The sequence below is a fragment of the Hyperolius riggenbachi genome, chromosome 3, assembly GCF_040937935.1.
Source record: "Hyperolius riggenbachi isolate aHypRig1 chromosome 3, aHypRig1.pri, whole genome shotgun sequence".
NCBI lineage: Eukaryota > Metazoa > Chordata > Amphibia > Anura > Hyperoliidae > Hyperolius > Hyperolius riggenbachi.
Genome location: NC_090648.1, coordinates 352037957 through 352064776, shown reverse-complemented (window position 1 = coordinate 352064776; position 26820 = coordinate 352037957). Strand labels below are relative to the sequence as shown.

The 26820-nt window shown below is 43.1% G+C and overlaps 1 protein-coding gene across 1 annotated transcript in view; it reads right to left on the bottom strand.

Moving 5' to 3' along the window:
- Window positions 1-4913: 4913 nt before the first annotated feature.
- The window catches only part of LOC137563950 (protein FAM193B-like), a 51955-nt gene continuing 30048 nt past the window's right edge, over window positions 4914-26820 (bottom strand). Inside the window, 7 exon segments of the mRNA XM_068277074.1 lie at window positions 4914-7018; window positions 8653-8728; window positions 10807-10848; window positions 10851-11691; window positions 14118-14342; window positions 14510-14708; window positions 24859-25219. Coding sequence (XP_068133175.1) covers window positions 6922-7018; window positions 8653-8728; window positions 10807-10848; window positions 10851-11691; window positions 14118-14342; window positions 14510-14708; window positions 24859-25219 — 1841 coding nt within the window. The 3' untranslated portion in view covers window positions 4914-6921.

Sequence of the window (26820 nt, the reverse complement as noted above, 5' to 3'; positions counted from 1 at the left end):
TCCTCTCACGATTCCTGGAATTTGCGCTCCTGCCCGAATGTGCACAGCAGCCGATAGTGTTCTGGGCATGCATACTTGAGAAATTACAGTGATGTATGACCGGTACGCGTCAAGAATGCATAACACTGTACCGGCCTTGGTTGCTGTGCACATTTGGGCAGGAGCGGGAAATTACAGGGAGCGCAAGTGGCCAGAGCATGCGCTGCTTCTTTATCCTCTGTGCGACTGGCTGCAGTCAGAGCCACAAACAGGTGACAGGGAGCGCGAGTGGCCAGAGCATGCGCTGCTTCTTTATCTTCTGTGAGACTGGCTGCAGTCAGAGCCACAAACAGGTGACAGGGAACGCAAGTGGCCAGAGCATGCACTGCTTCTTTATCTTCTGTGAGACTGGCTGCAGTCAGAGCCACAAACAGGTGACAGGGAACGCAAGTGGCCAGAGCATGCACTGCTTCTTTATCTTCTGTGAGACTGGCTGCAGTCGGAGCCACAAACAGGTGGCAGGGCAGAGCAATGGAGAGAAGCCCATCCAAAACAGAGAACCGGTAAGTAGCAAACATCCTGTCAAGACCAACTTTGGATGCTCTGTTGTAATTAGAGCAGACCTGAACTCAGAACTTCCTCTCTGCTCTAAAAGATACTCAACAACATAATAACCTTTAAAGAAAAAACATTTCTTTGTTACAGCTGATACAAATCCTGCAATAAACCGGCAATGTGTCTAATTCCTACTTTCATGGAAGCAAATATATTAACATCTTGTGCTTTAAAATAAGCTTATATGCTGTGGCAGTCAGGTGACACAGGGAAGATATCAAATTACAACTTGTGATTAGACACAGATGTGGAAGAATTAGAAAGGCTCACTAAATACATACATGGTGCATGTCTCTGCATGTTTTCCCTCTGTCATGTGCAAGAGTTCAGCTCCACTTTAAAGCATCTGAATGACATTTATTTATATTTGCTGAATAATCGATGTATCTCTTTTGAATGCTGAATGTACATATGGTGGTGTGCTCTAACATATTGGCAGTATACAGGAACAAAGTATGAAGAAGGCTTATTAGCAGAAAGCTTACACTTTCTTTTAACCACTTGCCGACCGCGCACTCATAACGCGCGTCGGCAAAGTGGCAGCTGCAGGACCAGCGACGCAGTATTGCGTCGCCAGCTGCAGGCTGATTAATCAGGAAGCAGCCGCTCGCGCGAGCGGCGGCTTCCTGTCAATTCACGGCGGGGGGGCTCCGTGAATAGCCTGCGGGCCGCCGATGGCGGCTCGCAGGCTAAATGTAAACACAAGCGGAAATAATCCGCTTTGTTTACATTTGTACGACGCTGCTGCGCAGCAGCGCCGTAAGGCAGATTGGCGATCCCCAGCCGGGGATCGCCGCCATGTGACAGGGGACGTCCCGTCACTGGCTGCACAGGACGGATAGCGTCCTGTGCAGCCCAGATCTCCAGGGGGGGCCAGGTAGGAGAGGGAGGGGGAGGATTTCGCCGCGGAGGGGGGCTTTGAGGTGCCCCCCCCCCCCCGCAACACCCGCAGGCAGGAGCGATCAGACCCCCCCAGCACATCATCCCCCTAGTGGGGAAAAAAGGGGGGGCGATCTGGTCGCTCTGCCTGCACGCTGATCTGTGCTGGGGGCTGCAGAGCGCACCCAGCACAGATCAGCTACAACAGCGCTGGTCGTTAAGGGGGGGTAAAGGGTGGGTCCTCAAGTGGTTAAGCTAATAAATGGTATCATCCTGATTCAAAACTCTCTGCTTTTGCTGATGGCTAAGATGGTACAATGCTCTACTGCTACAGGAAAGCAGAAGGATGCCAAACCATAAACACCAGCATAGAGGTAGCAACAGCTCAGGTGACAGTTTAGCAATGAAAGGGAAGCATACAGCATTTTTATTCCAGGCTGCAGCAGTTCTCATAGATGATCGGAGCTGAAGGACAGAAAATGAGTCAGGAAAGCGTTAACTGAAGCAGAGACGAGATTACTGGCTAGGAAGAAAAAAAGCAATAAATTAGGCCTAGATAAGAAAGTGTAATTTACAACTGCTGGGGTCAGTGTCACAGCTGTAAAAGAGAAGGCGAAGAAACTAGCAGAAATGTTTGTGAATCCCTGCATTAGAATTCAGCGGAACTTAGTTTTATCTGCTTTGTAATGTAAATCCCTGGTATTTCTCACATCCACTTGTACTGTATGTCAATCATATAGATAATTGTATCCTCAGGTGACAGTTATGATTGATCCTGATTGTTATAACACACCAGGAAGTGAGAGATGCAGGGATTGGGGAACTCTGGAATTCATCTATTAGTGCAGAGCAGGGCGCTGGCTGGCTGCGCTGCGGGAACAGAAGAGATTATTTACTTTGACATATGACCTCTTCTCTCTCCAAGTCCTGCCGCCCTTCTGATCCTATCGCCCTAGGCCATGGCCTTTGTAGAAATCCGGGCCTGCCCATATCACATCTGAGTGTGACCGTGCTCAGATGACACTTTTACAGCCGCTGCCACTTGGCTGCATTTAAAGTGAACCAGAGACGAAGCACCATCATGTATTTTACCATATATATCAGTGGGAACAGAGAAAACATCTACCCTGCTCTCAGTTCATTATTCCCTGGTCAGCTTGCATCTTATCAGCCCTGATAAATTCCCTGACTGAGCATGCAGTCTGGCTTTGCTCAGGAATTATAGCCAAGTTTCTTCTGTGAGGTCTTTTCAAACCCAAGCCTGCCCCCTTCTGGCTCTGCTCAGGAATTATAGCAGAGTCATTATAGCAAAGTCAGACTGAATGCTCAGTCGGGGATTTTATCAGGGTTGATAACAGGCAGGCTGAACAGTGAAGAATGAAAGAGAGCAGGGTAGGCATTTTCTCTAATGTTCCCACTGATATATATGGTAAAATACATGAGGGTGCTTCGTCTCTGGTTCACTTTAAAGGTAACCTGAAGCTAGCATATGGAGGCTGCCATATTTATTTACTTTTAAACAATACCAAATGCCTGGCAGCCCTGCTAATATATTTGGCTGCTGTAGTGTCTGAATCACACTAGAAACAATCATGCAGCTAATCTTGTCAGATTTGACAGAGATGTTAAACTCCTGTTCTCATATGCTTATTCAGGGTCTATGGCTAAAAGTATTATGCTGGGCATACACGGGTCGATCCGGCGGCCGATTAGCCGCCGGATCGACTCCCGCCGCATCCCCGCTCGTCCATGCGGATTGATTCCTGCTCGTCCCCGCCGGCGCTTCCTTATCAGCCACTCGATTCCCTGCCATTGTCCGCCGGCGGGGATCGAGCAGCATCATCGGCCCTGCTGATTATTATCAGCTGGCCGCATCAGCTGCTCGATACATGGTACAGAAACGTACTGTGTATTCCCAGCATTAGAGGCAGTAGATCAGTAGGACAGCCATGCAACTGGTATTGCTTGAAAGGAAATATGGCAGCCTCAATATACCTCTTATTTCAGGTTCCCTTTAAATTGCAGCTCAATGGTGCTAAGGGGCGTCAAATAGGACGCTGAACTGCAGTCCATCTGAAAGAGCTTAAGAAGGCTCCTGCTTCCTCCACCTTCTCCCTGAAGGTAGCCATACATCTAGTGATGTATGGGCAGATTTGACCAAGAAAAATCTCTCTCTGATCGAATCTGATAAGAGATCTGTCAGCTGCCTATGCCCCGCAGGCCCATTCCCGATCAATTTCATGCTGAAATTGATCAGAAATCGGCCTTGTGCGCCGCCCTGATGCTGCGCCCCCCTAAATGAATGTTAACACCCCCCCGGGGCTCCGTATAAAGTATACATTAACGGTCCACAGCCTCCACTCGTCCTCTGTTGCCTACGGTATATCTCCTCTGCGTACAAACATGCCCCATGTGGTTTCCTAGTAAGGGCACGTGTGTGTGGTGTCGTACCCACGCCCTTACTAGAAAACCACATGGGGCGAGCGTGTATGGTGAGGGGAATGCGCCCAAAGCAGTAGAGGGACGAGCGTAGGCCATGGACAGGTAATTTAGAATTTACACTAGGGGAATGCGGGGAATGACACATTCTTCATTGGGGGACAGCGCTGGGTGTTTAGCCGCCAAATTGCATGCTGTTCCCGCGTACCCAATCAAGCAAGTCGGCCCTATAATCTTGCAGCATGCGCGATCGAGAATGCAACCAATTTTCAGCCCGAAATTGGTTGCATTGTCGGTTGGGCATGCACTTGGAAACACCGATTTTCATCCAATTCGATTATAATAGAATCAGATGGTCGATCGGCCGCCAAGTTGCCTGATGTATGGCCACTTTTAGCTCGCTGCTTTATGTTGGCAAGCCTTTGAGAGGAAAGATCAACAAGCCAACTGCTAGTGCTGCCTGTATACAAGTAACAAAAACCTCACACTAAAGTCTAAAGGAGGAGAGGAAAGGTTCAGGCCAAGTTTAGTACATTAGCATATTAATCAAAGGTGTCCTTTGAATATAGACTTTTAAAAGGTGGACCTGAACTCTTGCACAGGACAGAAGGCAAACAGAGAAATGCACCCTGTATGTATTTAGAGAGTTTAGCCTGTTTAATTCCCCATCATTTGTGTAATCACAAGTGGTAATTTGGTCTCTTCCATGTCACATGACTGCAACAGCAGAGATGGCAGATAAGCTCATATGAAAGCCAAGGCTGTTAACAATATGTCTGCTTCCATGAATCAGGAAGTAGAAAGTGCAGATTTTAGGATTAGCTATAACAAAAATGGTTTTGTTTAAAGGTTATTATGCTGATGTGCATCATAGAGCAGAGAGGAAGTTCTGAGTTCAGGTCCACTATAGAGGATTCACGTTTTCTGAACAGGCATGCAAGAAACTAGTAAGTGAAGCGTCACATACAAAAGAAATACCAGACTCAAATTCACCTGTGTCCAAATGTCATTTAATCTTCCTGAATGAAAGATTTTCACAGTATAAAAAAATAAAAAAATGAACAAAAAAACAAAACAAAAAACACAGCAAAGCCAATATACACTTGGCGAACAGAACGGTAAGAAAATCCAATGCCAAATCCAGAGAACTGGACCTGCTCATCCTGCTTATAAGTCCAGCATTTCATGGTATATTCAAGCATAGCACCAGCTGTCAGGTAAAAATAACTTGGAAAAAAAATACAGAAAAACAAAAAAAAAAAAAACTTTTAAAAAGTCATTATTTCTGTCTCGCTCTACTGTAGCCAGATGCATGATTTTGGTTGGTAAAAGATGCAGGGAAAATACACACAGCAGAGGTAGAGGGAAGGTTAAAAGGTGCTCTAGTTAAAATGGTTGCACAGCATCCCCAAAGTAACCTCCGGAAGGCTTCACAGAAGATGCACGGCGGTGAAACAGGAGTGGTACAAGCGCTTGATAAAAAGGATAAAATGTAAGAGATGTGATAACAGATTCAAGACTGGTCCTCAAGTCCTTTGTACATTATGGATACGAATGTCATTACAAAGTTTCCAACCTGTCATTTCAAAGGAATTAATTATATCAGCCTTTCAAGATTTACTTTATTATGGTACTTTAAACACCAAGTCATGCAGTAAGTTTACTTATTTTGTCTGCATCTTTTTACAGACCTTTAGAGGAAAATTTACTAAAGTTAAGTTTCCCTGTGATCACAAGTAAATCATTCTCTAAAGGTCCGCAGACAGTGAAGCTTGATGGCCCTTAAAGGTGGAGTCTAAAAATTAGCATTTGGTGATATGAATGTCAGACTAACCACAGAACAGATTTTAGCAGGCTGACTAGAGAGACTTGCAGTAATGGCAGAGCTGGGCCCACCATCATGCAAAATTCTAGGTATGGAATAAAAGGGATGCGGTCAATTCATTCTTTGCTACAAGACGGGGTTACAGTAAAATTGTGTGTCTAGGGAAATGCATCCTCTAAGAAAAAGGATTTCTAGCAGGTTAAAGGAAACAGGTGATTAAAAAAAAAAAAAAAAAAAAAAGAATATACTTACCTGGGGCTTCCTCAAGCCCCTGGCAGCATAAGACTCCCTCGCCGCAGCTCTGCTCCCAGACGGTTTCTCGGGGTCCGCTCCATTGCAGAAGCAGAGCCGGCGAGGTCAGCAACTTCTGCACCTGCGCAAGTCTGCGGCTGCGCCACTCACGGTCCCGCGGCAGGGAGTGTTTTGCGCAGTATTTCTGCGCAGAGTGCTCTCGGCCACGTGAGCGTGATCGCGAGCGACTCGGCCACGCGCTCACAGGCGCAGACGCCGCTGACCTCGCCGGATAGGTATCTGTAATGAAAGGAAGATCATCTGGGAGTGGAGCTGTGGCGAGGGACTCGTAAGCTGCCAGGGGCTGGAGGAAGCCCAAGGTAAGTAGATCTGTTTTTTTAATCGCCTGATGTTTCTTTTAGGTAATGTAGCTAGCAGTTATGTCTCTGGCTGTAATTCCACAGAAAGAAAACTACATGTAGTGTTTAGATGCAGCCCCTAAGACTAGCGATCGTCTTCCTGGCAGTTGAAAAATGAACACAAAATTGATAGTTTTCATATTTTCACTTGGCGTGCTCCTAATGACTTAGGAGGCTGGCATTCATGGTTTACGGAAAGTAGTGATCCAAGACAATCCAAGCAAAACAGCATAAAAAGATTTGTTCTTCAAGCAGGCAAATATCTGTACCACTTCTATACAGGGGAGTGATGGGGAAGGAATATCATTCCATACAGTTCCAACAATGGGGAGAGGAAAGCAAGGGCCTTAAAAAACAGTGGATGCCATGATCATAAAAAAGTAAATTAAAAAAGGGTAGAGGGATGTGGATATAAAAACCATTTAAAACTGCTTGTGAAAGTTTGTAAAATGGAGTAGTGGGGATCCAGAGGTCATGTGTCTCGTTAAAATGTGTATTGGTGACGGAGGATAGGGCATGTAGGAGGTGCAGGCATCATTGTGCCACATTCGAAGTGGTTTTCTTCAGGCTAAAGTTGGTCCAGTTTACAGCAACTTTCTGTCGTGTCTGCTTGGCAGAGTCCAGACAGAACCTAGAAAAGAAAGGCGGATTCAGGTTAAAGCCAAAAATTTTATAGAGTTCAAACTCGCTGTGTTTGGAGGAAGAAAAATGCTGCCTATGACCCCAAAACACCGTCCCCACCGTCAAGCATAGGGGTGGAAACATTTTGCTTTGGGGGTGTTTTTCTGCTAAGGGCACAGGACAACTTAATCGCATTAACAGGAAAATGGACGGAGCCATGTATTGTGAAATCCTGAACGACAACCTCCTCTCTGCCAGGAAACTGAAAATGGGTCGTGGATGGGTGTTCCAGCACGACAATGACCCAAAACATACAGCAAAGGCAACAAAGGAGTGGCTCAAGAAGAAGCACATTAAGGTCATGGAGTGGCCTAGTCAGTCTCCGAACCTTAATCCAATAGAAAACCTACGAAGGGAGCTCAAGCTCAGAGTTGCAGAGACAGCCTCGAAACATTAGGGATTTAGAGACGATCTGCAAAGAGGAGTGGACCAACATTCCTCCTAAAATGTGTGCAAACTTGGTCATCAATTACAAGAAAAGTTTGACCTCTGTGCTTGCAAACAAGGGTTTTTCCACTAAGTATTAAGTCTTTTATTGTTAGAGGGTTCAAAAACTTATTTCACTCAATGAAATGCAAATCAGTTGCTATCTTTTATTTAAGGTTATTTTTTTCGATTTTCCTTTTGATGTGCTATCTGCCACTGTTAAAATAAACCTACCATTGAAATGATACTGTTCTGAGACTTCATTTCTTTGTCATTGGACAAACTTACAAAATCAGTGAGGGGTCAAATAATTATTTCCTCCACTGTACATAATGAAATATGACAATTTTTGTATTGACAAATTATGTTGATATGACATTTTTTAATGACTCAAGTGTGCAGGTCAAATATCGTGGTGGACTTATACGAGGTCGACTTCTATTCCAGGATATATAATATATATTTGATATTTATTACTTTCTATGTAGCTGCCAAAGTAGGTTGTACTAATCTGACCATCTTACCGGACTAGTTATCACTTCATGGGGTATTCTCAGTATTTCCTTCATTTTTAAAGCACTTCGTGGATAGCAGTGCAACAGTCCAGCTGCCCAATTGGTGGCATACAAGTAGGCTGGCCAATAAGTATCTATCCATCCATCTTGTATGCCACCAATTGGGTCCATTGCCATATATCGTATGTTTGTTTATTTTTTTCCAAAGAAATGCTTTGGAAAAAAATAAACAAACAGAAACCTTGAAGATTCCCATAAGATGGACTTGTCTAAAACTTGTCAGTAATAGGATAGGAATGGTCACACTACTACCAAGTTACGTGGGAAAAAGGTAACTTCTAGTGCATTTTACTCTAGGACAAACATGCAAAATTTGGCATCTCAAATCAGGAAACAACAACATGTAAAATACTACTATGTTCTTGGGATGATAGACGTTTGAGCCAGTACCTACATAAAAAAATAAAATTACCGCAGCACATGAAAAATTGTAGAGCTGCAAAGCAAAAACCTAACTGGGTAATGGACAAAATAGTGGCCAACTTTTAGCAGGTTTACTTTCCATTTTATACACCAAATATTGAACATTTTGTTCAGACACACCCAATTGCATTAAAATTTCAGCGAGTCATTTATTGCTCACCTCTTAAAATATTCTACTTCTCTATCAGTCTCATCCATCTCCATGCTGTCCAAATCTTTAGGGAGGAACACATCATCTAGAAGGGAAAGGTAAAAAGTAAATACATCAAAATCGCTAATAAGGGGTCCCTTATTTCATCTAAGTAGATTAAAAGCACAAGACCTCTATACAGCTGGAATCTTTATTTAGCTTGGCAACCAGTGCATTATGGTTTATATGCATCCCCGTGAGCAACAGAGGATGTCACATCTAGGAGGCTGCTAACACCTCACAAAACCAAGGAAGTCTTGACATTGCAGCTGTGCTCCCACTGATTCAGCAACTACTTGAATCCCCATGTACTACTCCTAAGTAATATAGACCGTGTAAAGTTTTCGTTTCAGAACAAAATATTAGTTAAAATACATGCAAACATAACAATCAGAGGTATGTTTCTTTCAGAGTAAAATGAGCAATAATTTACTCCTTACTTTTCTATGTTGTGTAAGCTATATCAATGCGCTATAGCAATAAAACAAATCCAAGTCCGTACAGAGTGCGCTATCACAAGGTCAGGCAAACCTATAAAAATCTATATACAATCGTTTAAGCACACATCCTAAAATTTTTTGGACGTGCGCTTAAACGATTGTATATAGATTTTCTCCTATGTTGCTTTCACAACAACTAGTAGAAACCTGAGAACTGACAGGTTTTGAACTAGTCCATCTCTTCATGGGGGATTCTCAGCAAGGCTTTTATTCTTTATTAAGACATTCCCTGAAAAGATCTAAACAATGATGCTTGTCAGCCTCCCCGCACACTTGACAGTTGGACAGAGCAATTGCCATTCACTAAGTGCTTTTAAACAACCCCCCCCCCCCCCCGAACCCCCATGAGGAGATGGGCTAGTTCAAAACCTGTCAGTTCTCTCAGATTTCTACTAGTTCTACTACAGCAACACAGGAGAGAAGTAAGATATGACCAATTTTACTCTGAAACATACTTCGTGTGTGTTTACATGTATTTTAAATTTTATGATTTCTGTGATAGTGGCCCTTTAAGGTTTTCACTAGAGGCATCCTGTAACTACTTTTCCCCACCACCATGCTCCATTTATACTGCCTAGATTTGTGACCAATTTATGCTAAAAGTAAGCCTGACGCGAGGAATACTGAGGCTGCCATATTAGCACTTTAGAAAGATTACCCTTTGCCTGGCTGTTCTGCTAATCTTGACTTAGAGAAACCATAACCTAGAATTGAACTTCATCCCTATCAGTAGCTGATACCCCCTTTCCCACAATACATTTTTACCTTTCTCAAAAGGATCATCAGGGGGCTCTGTATGGCTGATATTGTGGTGAAACCCCTCCCACAGTGTGATGTCAGCGCCTCAGCACTGAGGTGCTGACATCACACTGTGGAAGCCTTGACCTCAATTCACTAAGCAGTTTAGACTAGTCTACTGATGGTTTTAGTCTACTCATGGTTTGGTGTAAATCAGTTGCATCAAAAGGTAATTCACTAATTATCGAATGTTTTAGACCTGGTCTAAAACATTCAGTAATTGCACAATTCAAAGGCAAATAAGGAGTTACCACGTCCAATTTTTTTGACAGATTAGACCAGCTGATTTCTGTCGGTAAAGTACTTCTGTGAGGTATTTTAGACGGGAGGATGGAGCTTTTTGAAATAATTATGCAGAAGTATAATTGTATCCAGAGGAGAGCTCGTCAGAGGAGAAGGATGTCAGTCATAGCTAATCATATCTTTAGACCTCATACGGTAATTCAACCTAATTACCAAATGTTTTAGACCAGGTCTAAAAACATTCTGTAATTAGTGAATTCCCTTTTGATGCAACTGATTGCTGGTTTACACCAAACCATCCGTAGACTAAAACCATCCGTAGACTAGTCTAAACTGCTTAGTGAATTGAGGCCATTGTGGGAAATAACAGCCATTTCCAACTGCCAAAAAAGCAAGCAGCAGCTACTTCCACCAACATCACCTGCCAGCAATAAAAAATATTGCCATGTGATAAAATGTCAGAATGTAAAGCAGGGAGAGGAAAGATTTTACAGTCGGCAAACACTGAAAATCTCAACCTCCAACCATACTTCTTATTTCAGGTTTTCTATAACTAGCAGAAAGTTTACTAATTGTAACATACCAACTGAACCACTTGGTCTATCCGCTCTGTTCCTACTCTTCTTTTGGATCCAGCTGAGGCTTTGACCTCTATCCTTTCAGATCCAGCTGGCTCACTTTTTTCTTTCTCTGGCCTGGAATTAACAGAATTCACAGTGTCTGGTCCATGTTTTGAAGTATCTTCTGTTTTCTCAGGTAAAGGCCTCCGCTGGGCTTTTGTTCCAGCTGTTTGTATTTTGGAAGGCGCTACTTCTCCAGTAGAAGGCTCACACTTTCGTGCTTGGAGTTTCTGTTTTTTTTTGTTCTTTGTACGCCCCCCAGAACAGGAAGCTCCTGTTTGGCTTTCAAGTCTCTGGTTTTCAGAAATGCTCAAAACCTTGTTATCTGGAGGATTGGCAGAGTTTTTCTCTCCACTCTCCCCAGATTCTGAGTTCTTCTGGGACTGAACCCAGATCATACGAGAGAGATTAGGAACAGCACTTAGCCTTTTCACAACACCATTTTCTGCAGACTGATTAGATATACTGATGTCCTCTTCAGTCAATTTTGTATCCTGGCATTTTGAAACACCAAGATTAAGTGGTGACAGGTCAAGGTCAATCTCTTGGAGATCAGAAGAACCATTAAGGTGGGAGAGCAAGTCTGTCTGCTCCAGCACAGCTGCTTTTTTGGGGAAATCATTGACATCAAGATTTAAATCGTAGACACTGAAGCTCGCTCTAATAGAGTCTTTGATGGTATTTTTGATTTCTTCAAGTCGACTGGTTAGAAAACTATTTACTCGCTCCAACTCCAGCTGAGGCCAGTGGAGCAACTTGTCTTCTACAGACTGAGCTGCTGTGTCTTCCACAGATGAACTAGAATCGTCACATGACTTCGGTGCACTAGTTTCTTCAACGGTTTTCTCCTAGTGAAAAGGAAATAATGTAATCAGCAGAATAATCTTTAAAATGCAGATTAGCCTGTTATCACTGGATAGATAGACTACATACACATGTCAACAGATTGCCTGTGCTCCCTAGTCTACAGTCACTGCTGAAACAAATATATCAGGGCTGATAAGTGATCTCTACCACATTGCCACTGGTACAAAACATGCACAGGAACCACAACAATTTTGTTTAGAGAGCATGCTTGAATTGAGGCTGGGAGCACCCTTGTCTGCATTCCTGCTTTTTATTCTGGATTTTGATAGATGCATTTTTAGGCTTTTGTGCCGGTTATGCTTTTTTTTTTATAATCTGTCTTTCCGGTGCTTGTCTGGTCGCTAAGTAGGTATGTGACTAAGAATGAATGATAGAGGGCGCTCATGCTATACAGCCTGTTTTAGTTTCTATCGATGGTATGGTTATCAGCCTAAGGACTTCGTGGTCAAATAAAAGTATCTGCAGAGTTGCATTATTTTCTATAGAATGTATAGGTATCATAATTTAAAACTTGAGCGATTTTTTTATGCGCATATAATTGATTTGATTTGTTTAATTTTTACATTTTTAAGGGGAACCAGCATGCTCAAGGATGTGTGTGTGAATGAATGGGAAACAACCATATATACAAGAGTTATATTATATATCAAAGTATTTTTATGCATAGGCAGTAATAGGTTGTGATTACTTATGTCCAGTGCACCTCTTGCTATTATACAGACCTTGTACTTTTTAAGAGGTGGGGAAAAGGGGAAAACCCCACCTTAGATGGTTGCAGTAGGAGGCAGAATATGGTTATTGAAGGATTTTTTTTATTGTAAGATCAGTAACTTATATGACAAGAATTTAGGCAGCGTCCTCCAGTGTCTATAATTTATACTTAAAAGCACCCAATGCATAAAAAACAAACTTATTTTAAGCTGTCGCATAAATAAGGAGAGGTAGTGCAAACTTGCCTCTCCTGAAGGATTTGTTTCAGTCCATCTTCAACAAGGTCTCATTCAAGTACAAAAATCTACATGTTTCACGGGTGTTTTCCAGCTTCATGTCGATAGAAACTAAAACAGGCTGTATAGCATGAGCGCCCTCTATCATTCATTCTTAGTCACATACCTACTTCGCGACCGGACAAGCACCTTGTTGGTACCATTTTATTTCCACAGCACAGACCTGTAAGGGTGCAAATACACCTTCGAGAAAAACTGCTGCCCAAAATGACCACACAGTTTTGTGATCAGCTTTGCATGGACACTGCTCAACTCAGCAAAGCACTGCACAACCTCAGAAAATTCTCGTAGCAAAAAACTACGTGGTGAGTGCAATTTATACTACCAGATTTCTGGAGGAGGCAAACCTAATAAAACTCAAGTGAACATGTAGCCTCAATGATAAGGAGGGTCCCGACGAGAGGTGCCAGGACAGAAGAGGAACCAGGAAGCCTGTATGTGATCCAGAGGCTTCACTCTTAGGTAAGCATTTCCTTTTCGCCCCAAGCTTTGGCTCTGGTTCATTTTAAGAGCTAACTCATGTCCTACACTCCCTCTATCTTCACTCGTCTGGGACAAACCACTTAGAGAAAATTGATATTCAACTATTTTTGAAAATGTAGAGTGGATTCTTTAATTTATGCAGGGCTATAGCACCGACCTGGAATTTCATGTGTAGATCTAGTTATCTAGGGTTATCCATATGCTGGATGAGTCAGAATTGTGGCTAACACATCAAGTAAGGTGATGAGTGCAGCATGTACGGTTTCAACACCATGCACCCAAAGCAAACAATTTTGGTTGGAAGGCATATAGTTTGGGCAGCAGAGTTGTACCCAATCACGGCACACTAATATACTTAATCCCCAGTGCCGAAGCCATGCTCCCTAGGTAATGAAGGTGGAGGGGAGTTTACATCCTCCTCTTTGGGTCCCACGGGGAAAAAAAAAGCTTTACAAATGTTTTGTTGTTGGCTATATGGTTAAACATTGAAATAGGGTTAAAATGTAAGCGTGCGTTAGGAATGAATTAAGCTTTGTGGAGGGTAAGTAAGGCATCGTAAGGTGGGTAACATGGGAGGGTTAGGTAGGTTTAACAGGAAGGACAATTGGCTTTCTGATCATAGTCAATTGTAAGGTAAGCAACGAGACAGTAGTGACTAGACACTGCTGAAGAATACATTGACCAGCCAAAGCACATGTGTAATGAGAATGCCACTCCAGATATGGCCACCATGCAGATTTTAGCTTTCATTATTGACCAGTAGATCCGGTAGCATGCCATTGGAACTTATCTTTGCAGCTTTCTAGAGCTTTTTGTTTTTAACACAGATGACCGTTGTCGCGGCAATAGAGGTTTACTTCTGTTCCCTAAAAACTCATCTTATTTTGAAGGTTATAGCTGGACATGGGGGAACTCACCTTCTTCCTCTGCTTGTGTCGTGCCCTCTTTGCAGCTTTATTGCTGCTGGTGGCCTTAGGTTCAGTACTGTTTATAAAATCTAACAGTTCATCTACATCACGGTGGTCCACAGCCTGCTCCTCTAGAGGTCGCTTCTGTGGAACCTCTTCTTTCCTCTTTGTCAAACGTGATCGAAGCTTTTCACGCATTTCTGGGTAATTTCGACTTGTAGGTGCAGGTGGTGGCTAAAGTAAAAGTAAAAACTTCTATTAAAGAAATGTAAATACATAAAAAAATACAGCAAAAATGTAATTGTAACTCACTGACGTTCACAAATTTATAAACTTTGAAGTAGTTGGTATAGTTGTAGGAATCTCAAGCTCTTCTGCAAAGAACAAGGAATAGGTCTTACTGTGTTGTGGCCAAAAAACTCGCAGTAGCAGCAGTCGCAGAACTTGCCATCCCGCTGGTTGGTGGAAGATGATGTGCAGGAACTACGCTCTGAGCTGCTGTCTTCATCTTCCCCCAGACCCTCATCTGTCGTTTCACACGGTTGTAAAGTAGAGCAGCTTGATGAATTAGAAAACTTGTGTCCTCGACAGGTTGTATCCCTGAAACATTGAAAGGAGCTACATATGATTATTTTAATGAGGATGACTGCACTTTACAGATATAAAGGTTCAGTTATCCTAAAGTCTGGCCCTGCTCAAAAACTCAAAAAAAAAAAAAAAAAAAAAAAAAAAAAAAAAGGAACTGCCTGTGCTGAACTAGTAACTAGCTTTTACCAACTGAACTGGTAGTCAGCGATTCCAGGACGCCCACCTGGCTGCTGGCCATTTCTCCCCCAGCAAAAATAACCCTCAGCAATCAGCTGGGGGTCAACCTTGTGGCACTTTCTGTGGGGAATAATGAAAAAATACAAGTCTTGCCCAAAACCTGTTCCATGATGTCCATAATATTTGCAGTGTGGGGAAAGGGAGGATTGCTTGCTGAAGTTGCAGTTAGGTGGGTTGTGGTAATGTGGGGGTAGATGAAGGCACTTTTTGGAACGTCCCAAGTCAGAACTGCTTCCTTTATGGGCAGAACCCTACAGTATACAAGGCTAGCTGCACTTTCTATAACTTTAGTTAGCATGAAAGAAATCAATATTTTATCGGATAAACTAGTTTTGTACCCATAAAGAATGCAACAACAACTAATGCATAACTCATTAGGTATTCCTAAGACTGTAGTGTAATATATTAAAGGAAAGTTTAAATGGATGCATACCCAAGATGAACTGTTAAGACTGACTGTGGCAGCTTCTAATATGCAATATGCTCTGATGCAACTTAAAATCTATGCCACCAAACCATGTCTGATAACCCAGTCCAGGTTTGTTGGATCACATAAGCCTTCCAATAGGCGCCATTATGCCTTTGTGGATGCCAAAAAGACTAAAGCTCCAGTACCCTCCTTGTCAGCCATTGGTTAGATGTATTTATACAGTACATGTTAATTAGGTCTCCTCTAATAAAGGCTCAGACACATCCCAAAAAAAAAGCGTACAATCAACTCAACGACATGACTGACCGCACAACAACCTGTTCACACAACCTGTATTTCCACACAGCCAAACCAACTACACTACCAACTCATACATAATGTGCACAAGTGGGACAACAGACTGCACAATATAGCTGCATTCTAAACAAGTACAAGTCGTTTAAACAATTTGTACACGTGGCCAATTGCACTATAACAGCTCAACAGTGGATCCGCCGGTTGGATTGGGCAAATGGCCTGTTATCAGTCGCTTGTCTAGTTTGCCACACGTACACACCCAACTATCGTCCAACAGATCAGGTTTGGACAATAGCTGGGTGGAAAAGTTGCACATATGTATGGGCCTAAATTGGTCTTTTCTCCAGACAAAATAAGCCCAGTTTATCTAACCTTTCAATTTTGTTACTAGTCTCTGCACCCTGCTTCTAAAACTGCAATATCCTTCCTGTAATGCAGTGCAGTGCCTATAAATGAATTCCATATTCCAGATGCAGCCTTACTAGAGTTAGAGTTTAACAGGGGCAGTACAGTAAAACCCCAGTTATCCAGAGCTCCATTAACCAGAAGTTTCAAGCAACCAGAAAAATAAAATCCTGGACTTGCAGGAGCTACTTTTACACTTCTTTATACAGTAATGTCCCGCGCAGCATCTCCGCTCCCAGCCACTAGCCCATGGTCCCTACCGGTTGCAGAGGCCGACCACCTCTTCTTCTGTGTCTGCGCCGCTGTCAATCAAGTCCTCGTACTACTCAGAAGCAGTAGTTCTGTGGTCAATGTGGACTTTGACAGCGGCGCTTCACGCAGGGCGCAGTAAGGACAACCTCGAGGTCAGCCTCTGCACCGGCAGGGCCCCCTGGCCGGTGACTGTGAGCTGAGATGCTGCGTGGAACAGGTCGGCTTCAAGGGGCCGGTGGAAGCCCCCGGTAAGTATATCATGGGGCAGCAAAATTTGCTTTGTTTCCTTAAAGTCTGTCCTTTGTTCTGTATTAATGTCAAACTAATGTTATTAAAAACAAATTGAGTTTATGACAAGTAGACAGTGTGGAGTATAGTACTTTTTTTTAGCTAGGCCTCTTTTTAACAAGCAACCAGAAATTACACTTTACAGTTTTCATTTCCCTTTTAATGCATTCTAAAATTTTATTTGCTTTAGCTGCACCGGCTTGACATGGAATAGGATTATTTAACATGTCAACAAGTACTCCCAAGTATGATGTCCTAAATTCATATCCCGTTTATTTTCTATGGTGCTAGACTGTTGGTACAACGAAAATGTATGACTTTACATGAGTTGATGGTTCTGCACAATTTTGCATCATCAGCAAAAATTGCAACATTATCTTCTACTTAATCAACCAGGTCATCAGTAATTAAACTAAGGAGTGCTGATTTAGTACTGACCCCTGTGGACACCAATGGCTAACGTCACCCATTTTGATTAGGATCCATTGACCACAACTCTACCTTCTGTCCATTAGCCAGTTCCCTATTCATGCACACACTCTTCCCCAGTCCTTGCATTCTTAACTTTTGCACCAGACTATTGTGGGAAACCGTATTGAAGGCCTTTGCAAAGTCCAAATTTATTATATCTGCAGCATTCCTAATATCCATGTAAGCATTCAATACAATACCATAACATTTCTATAGCGCTTTTCTCACATAAGACTCAAAGCGCTTAGGCTCTCTCAGATTCAGTAATTTGTAGTAGGATGAAGTATTCACACAACAAAAGTTATATTTCTGCAAATGCCAAACTGAACAAGTGGGTTTTCAGTCTGGATTTAAACACGTCCAGGGATGGAGCTGTCAAAACATAAGGGCAGCATGACAGAAGGCTTTAGGACCAATAGTTTCCAAGTGGACTCTGGGTATGACTATATTATTAGAACCTGTGGATCTGAGAATGCGGGGATTGCTATGCAGCTGCAACATATCTTTCAGGTATCCAGGGCCCAGATTATTCAGGGATTTAAATGTCAGTAGGCCGATCTTGAATAGGACCCTCCATTCTATAGGAATGGGAGTGCAGGACTGGGGTTATGTGGCAGTGACGGGGTTGGTTAGCAGTCTGGCAGCAGTATTCTGTATCAGCTGTAAGCGGTATAAGACTTTTTTGGAAGGCCAGAGTAGAGAGCATTGCAGTAGTCCATTCGGGAGGTAATGAAGGCATGAACTAAAGTTGGTAGATCTTCTGGGGGGGGGGGGGGGGGGGTGAAAATAGGATGATTTCACCACAGCAGAGATGTGCATTCTGAAGTTTAAATCCCCATCAATTAGAACTCCCAGGCTACGCACATGATCAGAGCTGCACAGATCCGTGCCTCCTATTCCCAGTGGTGAAGACTGCAAGTTAAGTTGTTTTGTTGTCATACGCTGCCCCCCGATCAGAAGGACTTCAGCTTTGTCTGCATTCAGTTTCAGCCAGTTGTCATTTATCCATTGCTGTAGTTCACGTAAGCAGGCGTTTATAGTTAGAGTTGGGTCTGTAACACCAGGCTTGAAGGAAAGATATAGTTGGGTGTCGTCCGCATAGCAGTGGTATGTCAGGCCATGTTTTTGGATTAGTTTTCCAAGCGGTAACATGTAAATCGTGAAAAAAAGGGAGAGAGAGGCTTGAGCCCTGGGGCACCCCATACTTAACTGGTACAGGGGTGGACAGGAAGGGCCCCATAGACACTTTTTGGGTTCTGTCACTCAAGAAGGATTGGAACCACTGAAGAACTATGCCATCAATGCCGCAGTATTCCTGTAGTCAGTTTATCAAGATGTCATGGTCAACTGTATCAAAGGCTGCAGAAAGGTCTAGCAGTATGAGGATCGAGCACTCTCCTCTGTCTCTTGTCATGAGCAGGTGGTTGCATATTTGGATGAGGGCAGTTTCAGTGCTGTGGTGTTTCCTGAAGCCAGACTGGAATGGGTCATAACTGTTTTGTAGGATTTTGGCTTCTAGCTGGAGGTATACAGCTTTTTCAATTAGCTTACCCAGAAAGGGAAGGTTAGAGACAGGTCTGTAGCTGGTCATTGCATCTGGGTCCAGGGAGGGTTTTTTTGAGGAGAGGCCTGATTGCCTTCTTCAGTAAAGCAGGAAATATAAAAAGAGAACTCTTGCGCTCCTGTTCCTCGGTGACCACTTTAGAGATGTGTTCCTCTTAAGATATCATGCGCTGCGACGCTCCGTGGCAGGGTAACTTGGGCAAAACAATCAAAAAAAGAAGAGGGAGCGCGCCATAGCGCATTAATCTTAAAAGATGGTTTATTAAAATAAAAAGTTTATACTCACAAACATATGAGTGTACGCGCTTGTCAGCGGGCAGCCAACCGCTTCAACAGGGGAGGATGTCGCGCCGTGGCCAGCAGCGCGAGTCCCGATCGTCTGGGCTCCGTCCGGCTGTGAGGTGGGTGTGGCTGAATCAGCGGGCGTGTGACGTCACACGCCCGCTGATTCAGCCACACCCACCTCACAGCCGGACGGAGCCCAGACGATCGGGACTCGCGCTGCTGGCCACGGCGCGACATCCTCCCCTGTTGAAGCGGTTGGCTGCCCGCTGACAAGCGCGTACACTCATATGTTTGTGAGTATAAACTTTTTATTTTAATAAACCATCTTTTAAGATTAATGCGCTATGGCGCGCTCCCTCTTCTTTTTTTGAAAGCAGGAAATATCCCTGATTGTAAGGAACAGTTAATTTTGAGGAGTACCGGTACAAACAGGTTTGGGCAGTTCAAAATGAACTGTGTTGGGCCAGGATCTAGGTCACAGGTAGTTAGGCGGAGGTCAAGAAGGATGCTTAATGTGACTTCATCAATTTCTTTGAAGTTTGACCAAGGTGTTACATTGTCTCTGCTAATGATCTTCGGCACTATATTAGGCTCAGATGCTGTAAGTTGGATGGCGGACCTTATAGCGGAGACTTTGTGAAGAAATGGGCAAATTGGTCACAGAGGTCCTTTGAAGACTCGATTTTAAGTTTTTGACATGCCGGGTTGCAGAGTTTTTCCACTGTGCGGAACACTTGGGCTGGTTTGTTATCTGCATTTGCAATATCTTGTGATAGGATGATTTTTTTTCCCGTGATTACCTTTTGGTAGTTCTTCAAGCGGAGGATTAAGGCATGTTTGTCTTCTGGGGACTGAGATTTGCGCCACAATCAAGTTTTCGGCCTCATCTTTTCAGCTCTTTTACAGAGTTATCAAACCACTGTGCATGATGGTATGGAGTAAGATATTTGTTGCACAGAGGAGTTTCAGGGTCTAAGCTGGAGTCAGTAAATTCATCAAAGCTAAGGTTATCTCGGATATGTTGAGGTGTTAGGCCTCTTGCACACTGCAAGTTATTCCGATTCAGATTCCGCTTTTTAATCAGTTTTTACATCCGATTCAGATTCCGATTTGCAGTGTGCAGGGAGCAAACTGCAAATCTGAATCTGGATCGGATTTAAAAACTGATTAAAAAGCGGAATCTGAATCGGAATCACTTGCAGTGTGCAAGAGGCCTTAAGCTGCAATATTTTATTTGATTCTTGAACTGGTATTTGACAGCTGGTATTGAGAGGGAGAGGTGGATAGTGTAATGGTCTGACCAGGCAACAGGATTAATTTCCACATTGGCTATTGACAGCCCAGTATGGAATTGAAGGTCCAGAGTGTGACCTTTCCTGTGAGTAGCAGAGCTGATTGATTGGAAGAAGGCCAGTTCATATAAGGCACGAGGTAGCACTATTCCAAATTGTGAAGAGGAGTCATCCACCCATGTATTGAAATCTCCAAGAACAATCCATCTGGGGTGTTCCAGTGTTAGGTTGCATAGGAGATCTACAAGTTCAAGTCGGAGTCCTTTTCTGGTGGGCGGTAGATCAGGCATATGTTAATGTTTTTCTCAGCTGAAAGTTGCACCCCCAAACATTCAAACGAGTTGGTAGGTCCTACGGTAAGTGGTCTGATTTTAAAAGCTGATCTAAAGCAAAGTGCAATCCCTCCACCCCTGCGTTCTTTCCTGTTGCAGTATATCACGGAATAGTATGTTGGTACGGCAGCCTCCAGGGTGGGGCCAACTGGTTCAGAAGTAAAGGTTTCAGTCAGGCAGGCCAGATCAGAAGACTATTAGATCATGTATGATTGCGGTTTTGTTGTTTATCGATCTGACGTTACAGAGGACAGCCTTAATATGCTAGGGTCTGAGATTGAGGACTCCAGGATACAACAGTCTCCAGATGTGTGGCTGTCATCTCTGCTGGATTGTGCTGGAGCTATTAGGGTTGTTGCCTGGGTGTACTCTGTAGATTTTGTCACAGAGATATTTTGGTTCTGCAGTGAAGCACGTCTTTTCCCACGTCCTCTAGATCTTCTTGTCTTTCTGAAGATTCCAACAGACTTAGAGACTAACAATTTTTTCAGCCTTAGTTCTTCTATCCTATAAGTTCCTATGCCTGTTCTAATCTGCTCTGGCTTACTAAAGTCTTTCCTAACTGCACTGTCTCTGTAATAAATCAATGTATCTTTCCTCTGTCCTGTTTGTCGGGCTAAAGCTTGATTGTGTGGAATGTGCAGGGCTGCTTGTGATTGGTAGAAGCGATACACACCCTCTGCAGGCCCCCTGCATACTCTGAATGACTCATTCACTATGCTTAGCTGAGCCTATTAGAAGCTGGTTAGTTTGTTTGTAAACACTGCCTAAAACTTAATTACAAGCCAGGATTGCAGCAGAGAGTGGCAGAAACAGCACAGAGGGGCACAGGAGAAAATAAGGAATAGAATGGTATGCTTTTTATTGTAAGAATATTAGAGTACAGATTCTCTTTAAGTAGAATTATTGTTGATTTGTCAATTGGATAAATATTTCTTGGTTGGTATACAGCGAGAAGTGTCTCTGCTGAATATTGATGTTTACACATTAGAATGGACAAGAGACAGCTCAGGGCTCCTGCTGAGAAAGGCCCTATTTAGAGTCAAGGTGTGAACTATCTCAGCTCCAGCTGGTATCCTGCAGAGATCAAAGGGCCTGTGTAGACTGAATTGTCCTTACACAGAGATGTATGGATGGACAGCATGGATTTGAAAACACAGTCCTTTGTTTAGGAGTTTGAAGATATTCTATATAACATATGTAGAAAAATATAGTCTATTGAGCATAGATGCTGTAGATAATCGATGAGTTACTCACAGGATGGGGAGAAGGCGGGCACAAAGAGACGAAAGTCTTTAAGGTCTGAGGTCAATTCCAAGGAAGGTGTGCAGTGTACAGCAGTGGGTGATTCCAAGGAAAATCCAATCCAGCTTAAATCTTTGCCGTCCCAAGTAACCCAGGTGTTCTGAAAGGTTATAGGTGTTGCTGGAGACATGAAGCTTTAGAATACACTGAAATTTCGGTCCAGTCTTTCCATTAAGAGGTGTAAAGTAGCAGAAATGAGATGTAATGCCTGGAGCAGCCTTAGAGAGCAGCAGCACCAGTCTGGGCGCGCTCAGTACCTCCAACCCAACACGTCGATAATCACCACCTCATAAAAACTTGAGCAAGTTAGAAAAACAATACTTGTTCTTGGTAAACCCACGTTTATGCTGAAAAATTTGATTATTTTCTGCCATGAAGTCTTGTATAGCATCTCTTTGGGATAACATGTTATGCTTACAAGCCTATATAGTTTACAGGATAGGATTTTGTACCCATCCAAAATAATTGGAAAATGCGGGCTGTACGCCAATCTATTGGAATTATCCAATTTAAAGAGTAACTGTTGGGCATAAAATCAAAACCAATTCTTTACTTTTATCTGGTAAACAATAAGGATGCTAACCAGGCAATCCGAAAGTAAAAATCACTCACTTTTTTTGTTGATAAATGATCATTCCCCCCCCCCCCCCCCCTCCCATTTACCTGACTGATTTGGTATGCACAAAATTTGATACACAAAAAGGAAGTTGCAGGGCATGCTGGGTTGTCCTTTTTTGCTTCTGTACTTGCCTTCACACTTAACTAATGCAGCCTGATTGGCAGAAGCCTCCTTCCCTACTGTTATTCCCTCCCACACCTCTGTTCATCTCGGATTGGCCAATATTTCTCATGCTGAGACAACGCACTTTCTATAGTGAAGGGCGGCCAAATCAGGCAGAGGAGACTAAGGGAGGAAATGACATCAGAATTGGCTTCAAAATAGTCACACTTGGGAAAGGGAAAGGCTACGGATGATTTTCTCTTTTTTTTACTGTAGAAAAATCATTAAAATCACAAACGTGGACAGTGCAATACATTTTATGCAGAGCAAGTACTTATCTACTTGTGTTTTTTTTTCTGAGATCATATTGCTGACTGCTCCTCTGAGTCACAAAAGATAATGTAAAGATATAAAGGGGTTTATACTGTAGATAACCAAACTTAATTCCCTTAGCACCCAAGGATTTATTTCTTCCGGGCAAGGTGCCTTATTAACACGCAATCAATTTTGATATTTACCAAAACTGCCGAAAGGAGTCATCAGGCAAAAAAAACAAACAAAAAAAAAACACTTTACTCACCTGGGGCTTTCTTCAGCCCCATGCAGCCGACTGTCCCGCACTGACCGCTCCTCTACGCTGCCGCCCTGGTCTCCCTGCAACGGTGCAGAGGCTGAGGTCCTTACTGCGCGAAGCATCATTGTCAATCATGGACACGTTGTCTGCGGCGCACTGCGTGGGCGCAGTAGCTTTGCACCTGCGCAGTACTCCGTGAGCAACATGGCCATGATTGACAGCGGCAGTAAGGACTACCTCTGCACCATGCAGGAAGCCTGGGATGGCAGCGGAGAGTGGAGCAGTCAGTGTGGGACAGTCTGCTGCTAGGGGCTGGAGAAAGCCCCAGGTGAGTAAAGCTTTTTTTATGTTTTGCCTGATTACTCCTTTAATATGGCAAGATGATGTCCTATGAGACCACAATGTTCACTCAACACAAATTAGCAGATAATACATACATAAAAATGTGCATAAACACATTCACATGCACCATGTCAACCATAGACAAAGTATATGAACTCTTTCCCTAGTTCATATACACAATTTTGATATTTACTCCCTTCTTCATACTCCTAATCGTCATTCTGCTCCTCTAAAAAGGTCATCCTGCAATGATCATTTCTTTCTAAAGATGCATTCAAGCCCTTCTTGTGAGTCTATGTAGTGTGGATTGTCATATGTAGCTACATTGTATTTAATGCAAATCAGCCAGCTATGCTTTTCTGTAAATTCTACCAGAGAGAATTTGAACTCTTAACGCCTCATTAAAGTGGACCCAAATTAAAAATACACGATTTCACACATCTACTTTTAAAGACCATGCCTCAAGCAAAATAATTCCAGAGGTTCCTCGAGATCCAAAAATGATTTGCTGGGTTGCTCCAGGGTAAAAAGGTTGAGAAAGGCTGCGATAGAAGATCGGGAGTGTGATTTTTCTGGTCAATTTTTATAAAAATTGTATGGTGTGTGGTAAATTGTCAATTACTTAATGTATAGACCCAAGCAATTTTTCCTGAGTTTTCAATCATTTTTCTCATAACTGGGGAAAAATTGAACATACGTGTGTGGTACATTGGTCAGATTTTTGAATTGTTACATTCAATCAAAAATTGACTGATTCTTGAATTGAAAATATTTAAAAAAAATTGTATGGTGTGTGGCCACCTTCAGATTGCCAGCTATATGTTTAGAATTTCCTTGAACTAATTTTTCTTTTCTATAAAGGTTATCATGCTGTAGCTAATCTTTTAGAGCAAAGAAAACATTCTGAGTTTACGTCCAATTTAACTTATAAACATTTGCATATTTCAAGTACAAAGTTAACTGTGAGCCAAAACTTTGTACTAAAAAACCTGTTAGTCGTCCATGGGAAAGGAATATGGGGACAAAAAAAATTCCCATAAACGTCCGCTGAAGTAGTTTTGTATAAGAAATCTTTTAGACATCCATGGATTATAGATGCAAAAAAAACATGTATAGATAGTGGCTGAAGTCTAAGGGTTGAAAACAGTGAAAATTCTGGTCTTAATCCGGCCGAAAAATCAGCTGAAAGCCATTTCTGAACCACTCTAGTAAGGGACAGGAAAAGAGTTGGAGGACTCGTGTAGAGAGGCTATGTAGAGCCATCTCACTCAGTGGCATTGCTAAAATCTGGTCTCTAATATACAAATTATTTTAAGGAAAAAGAGCTCTTCAATTAATTGACAGTTTCCAGTATGCAGTCTTTATTACCTGGTTGTGGTTCCAGGAGTACTTCCACCCTGTAGTGCATTTGTGCCACTACAGTGCCCATTGCAAGGATGGCTACAGGCAGAGAGTGGTGGGGGAGGTGGGTTTACTTTTAGGAGCGATGAGCTGGACCCTGTTACATGAGGACTTCTGTGAGCTCCTGAAGATGGACAGACCGTGCCTTTAGAGGCCGCAGTGTGAGACGGGAGGCTTGTTGAGAACGGTGCTACAGGACTGGGTGGAGAGAGGTGTGGCGGAGGAGGACTGTGGGGAGAGATTGGCTGCCCAGACGAGAGTCCGGTGGGACTGTTTGGAGGTGCACTAGGATCCGGATGGCGACTGTGTTCTGAATGGAAAGCTTCCCCTGGGAAAAAAATAAAATCATCATGCTAAGTACACACACGTCTTTAAATAACTGCTACAGCCACGCAAACACAGCTGCATTTCAAAACACTTTATAACTGGATCAATGAACAGTGGTGAAATGCTCCCCCCCCCCCCCCCCCAAAAAAAAAAAAAACCCCTAGCAGGCTTACAATTTGTATTAACCATAAGAAATTTCAATTTGCAATTACACACACTTATTTAATGTAACTTGGTTAAACACCAAAGGATAAGTAGTACATAAAAACCCTCAAGAAAGCCTAAACCACTTTAGCTGGCATGGTTTATTATAGAACACAACAGTTAAAGGTTCGCTAGTATTTACAAACATGGACTTTCTTTGATGGCCTAATTTAGGGCCAGTTCAGACAGACGTCTTTCAAGTTCCAGCGTCCCAGTCTGCGGAGTCTCGTCTGGGGGCTTGCAGCAGCAATCGGTGGCGTCAAGTCGCGATCTGCATTTTCCATCCCCACAGGGGGACATGAAGATGTGGCAGTTAATAGACTGAAAGCCGCATCGACAGGGAAAATCTGGATCGGAATGCTGTGTTTGCGTACACGACGGTAAATGGCTGATGTTAATGCTACCATTCACTTTAATGGGAGCGTTGTATCAGACGCTAGCTGTAATCGCCGCCAAGCGTTCGTGTGAACTGACCCTAACCAAGTAGCTAGACACCCTACGTCTGTCCAGCAGTGAAGGTCCCAAATGTCAATGGCTATATACCTTGGTGGCACGCTCATTTCAGGTGTGACATTTTACGTAGGGATGGTTAATGAGATGCAAATTATTGCGAGTTGATGCAGGACTAAGCACGTTTTGTATGTAATTTTATGCAGCTTGAAAATGGACCGAATTGTACCTCAGCAGCATTTGATTGCTGCATAAATGTGCATACAACATTTGCATAATGCTGCATCAACTCAAAATTCGCATATCATTTACCATTCCTAATTTTAGGTTACAGACTAAGAACGTGGAAGCAGCTAGTCAATATGCGTTGAGTATATAATGAAGCATCTTCCCCGCCTAGTCCCACCACCAATGGATTTCCCCCCATAAAGGTGTGCAGTAATGAGTCCTGTAGGGGTACTGCATCACTACCTCAAGGTTCCAGCCTCTGGGAGCTCCTCAGTTCAGCTGCTCCCCACAGCATGCACATTGGCCCTCCTGCAGTCACAGTCAGTCTCACTCTGGAATCAAACTGAATAGCAGCAGAACCAGACGGCACTAGATGATGGCAGCAGGGAGAGGTGGACAATACTGTAGCTTGGTTTGGGGAATTCCAATAATCGATCTCCCACATTCTCAGAGGAATGCTGAATCCAAGTACACATTTACAGCATTTACCAGAATGAAAGTGAACTGTGGTTTACACAGCAGGTTATTTCTTTTCTGCACATTATTATCTAGGGCAGGTATGTCAAACTGGTCCTAAGAGGGCCGAGATCCTCACACATTTTTGATACAGCTCAAATGAATTGATGGGTCTGAATCAGGAAAGGTGTGGTCCATCAGGTAGAACACATTCCTCTCCTCAGCCCATCCTAAACACTGGCATGGATCTGGCCCTCCAGGCCT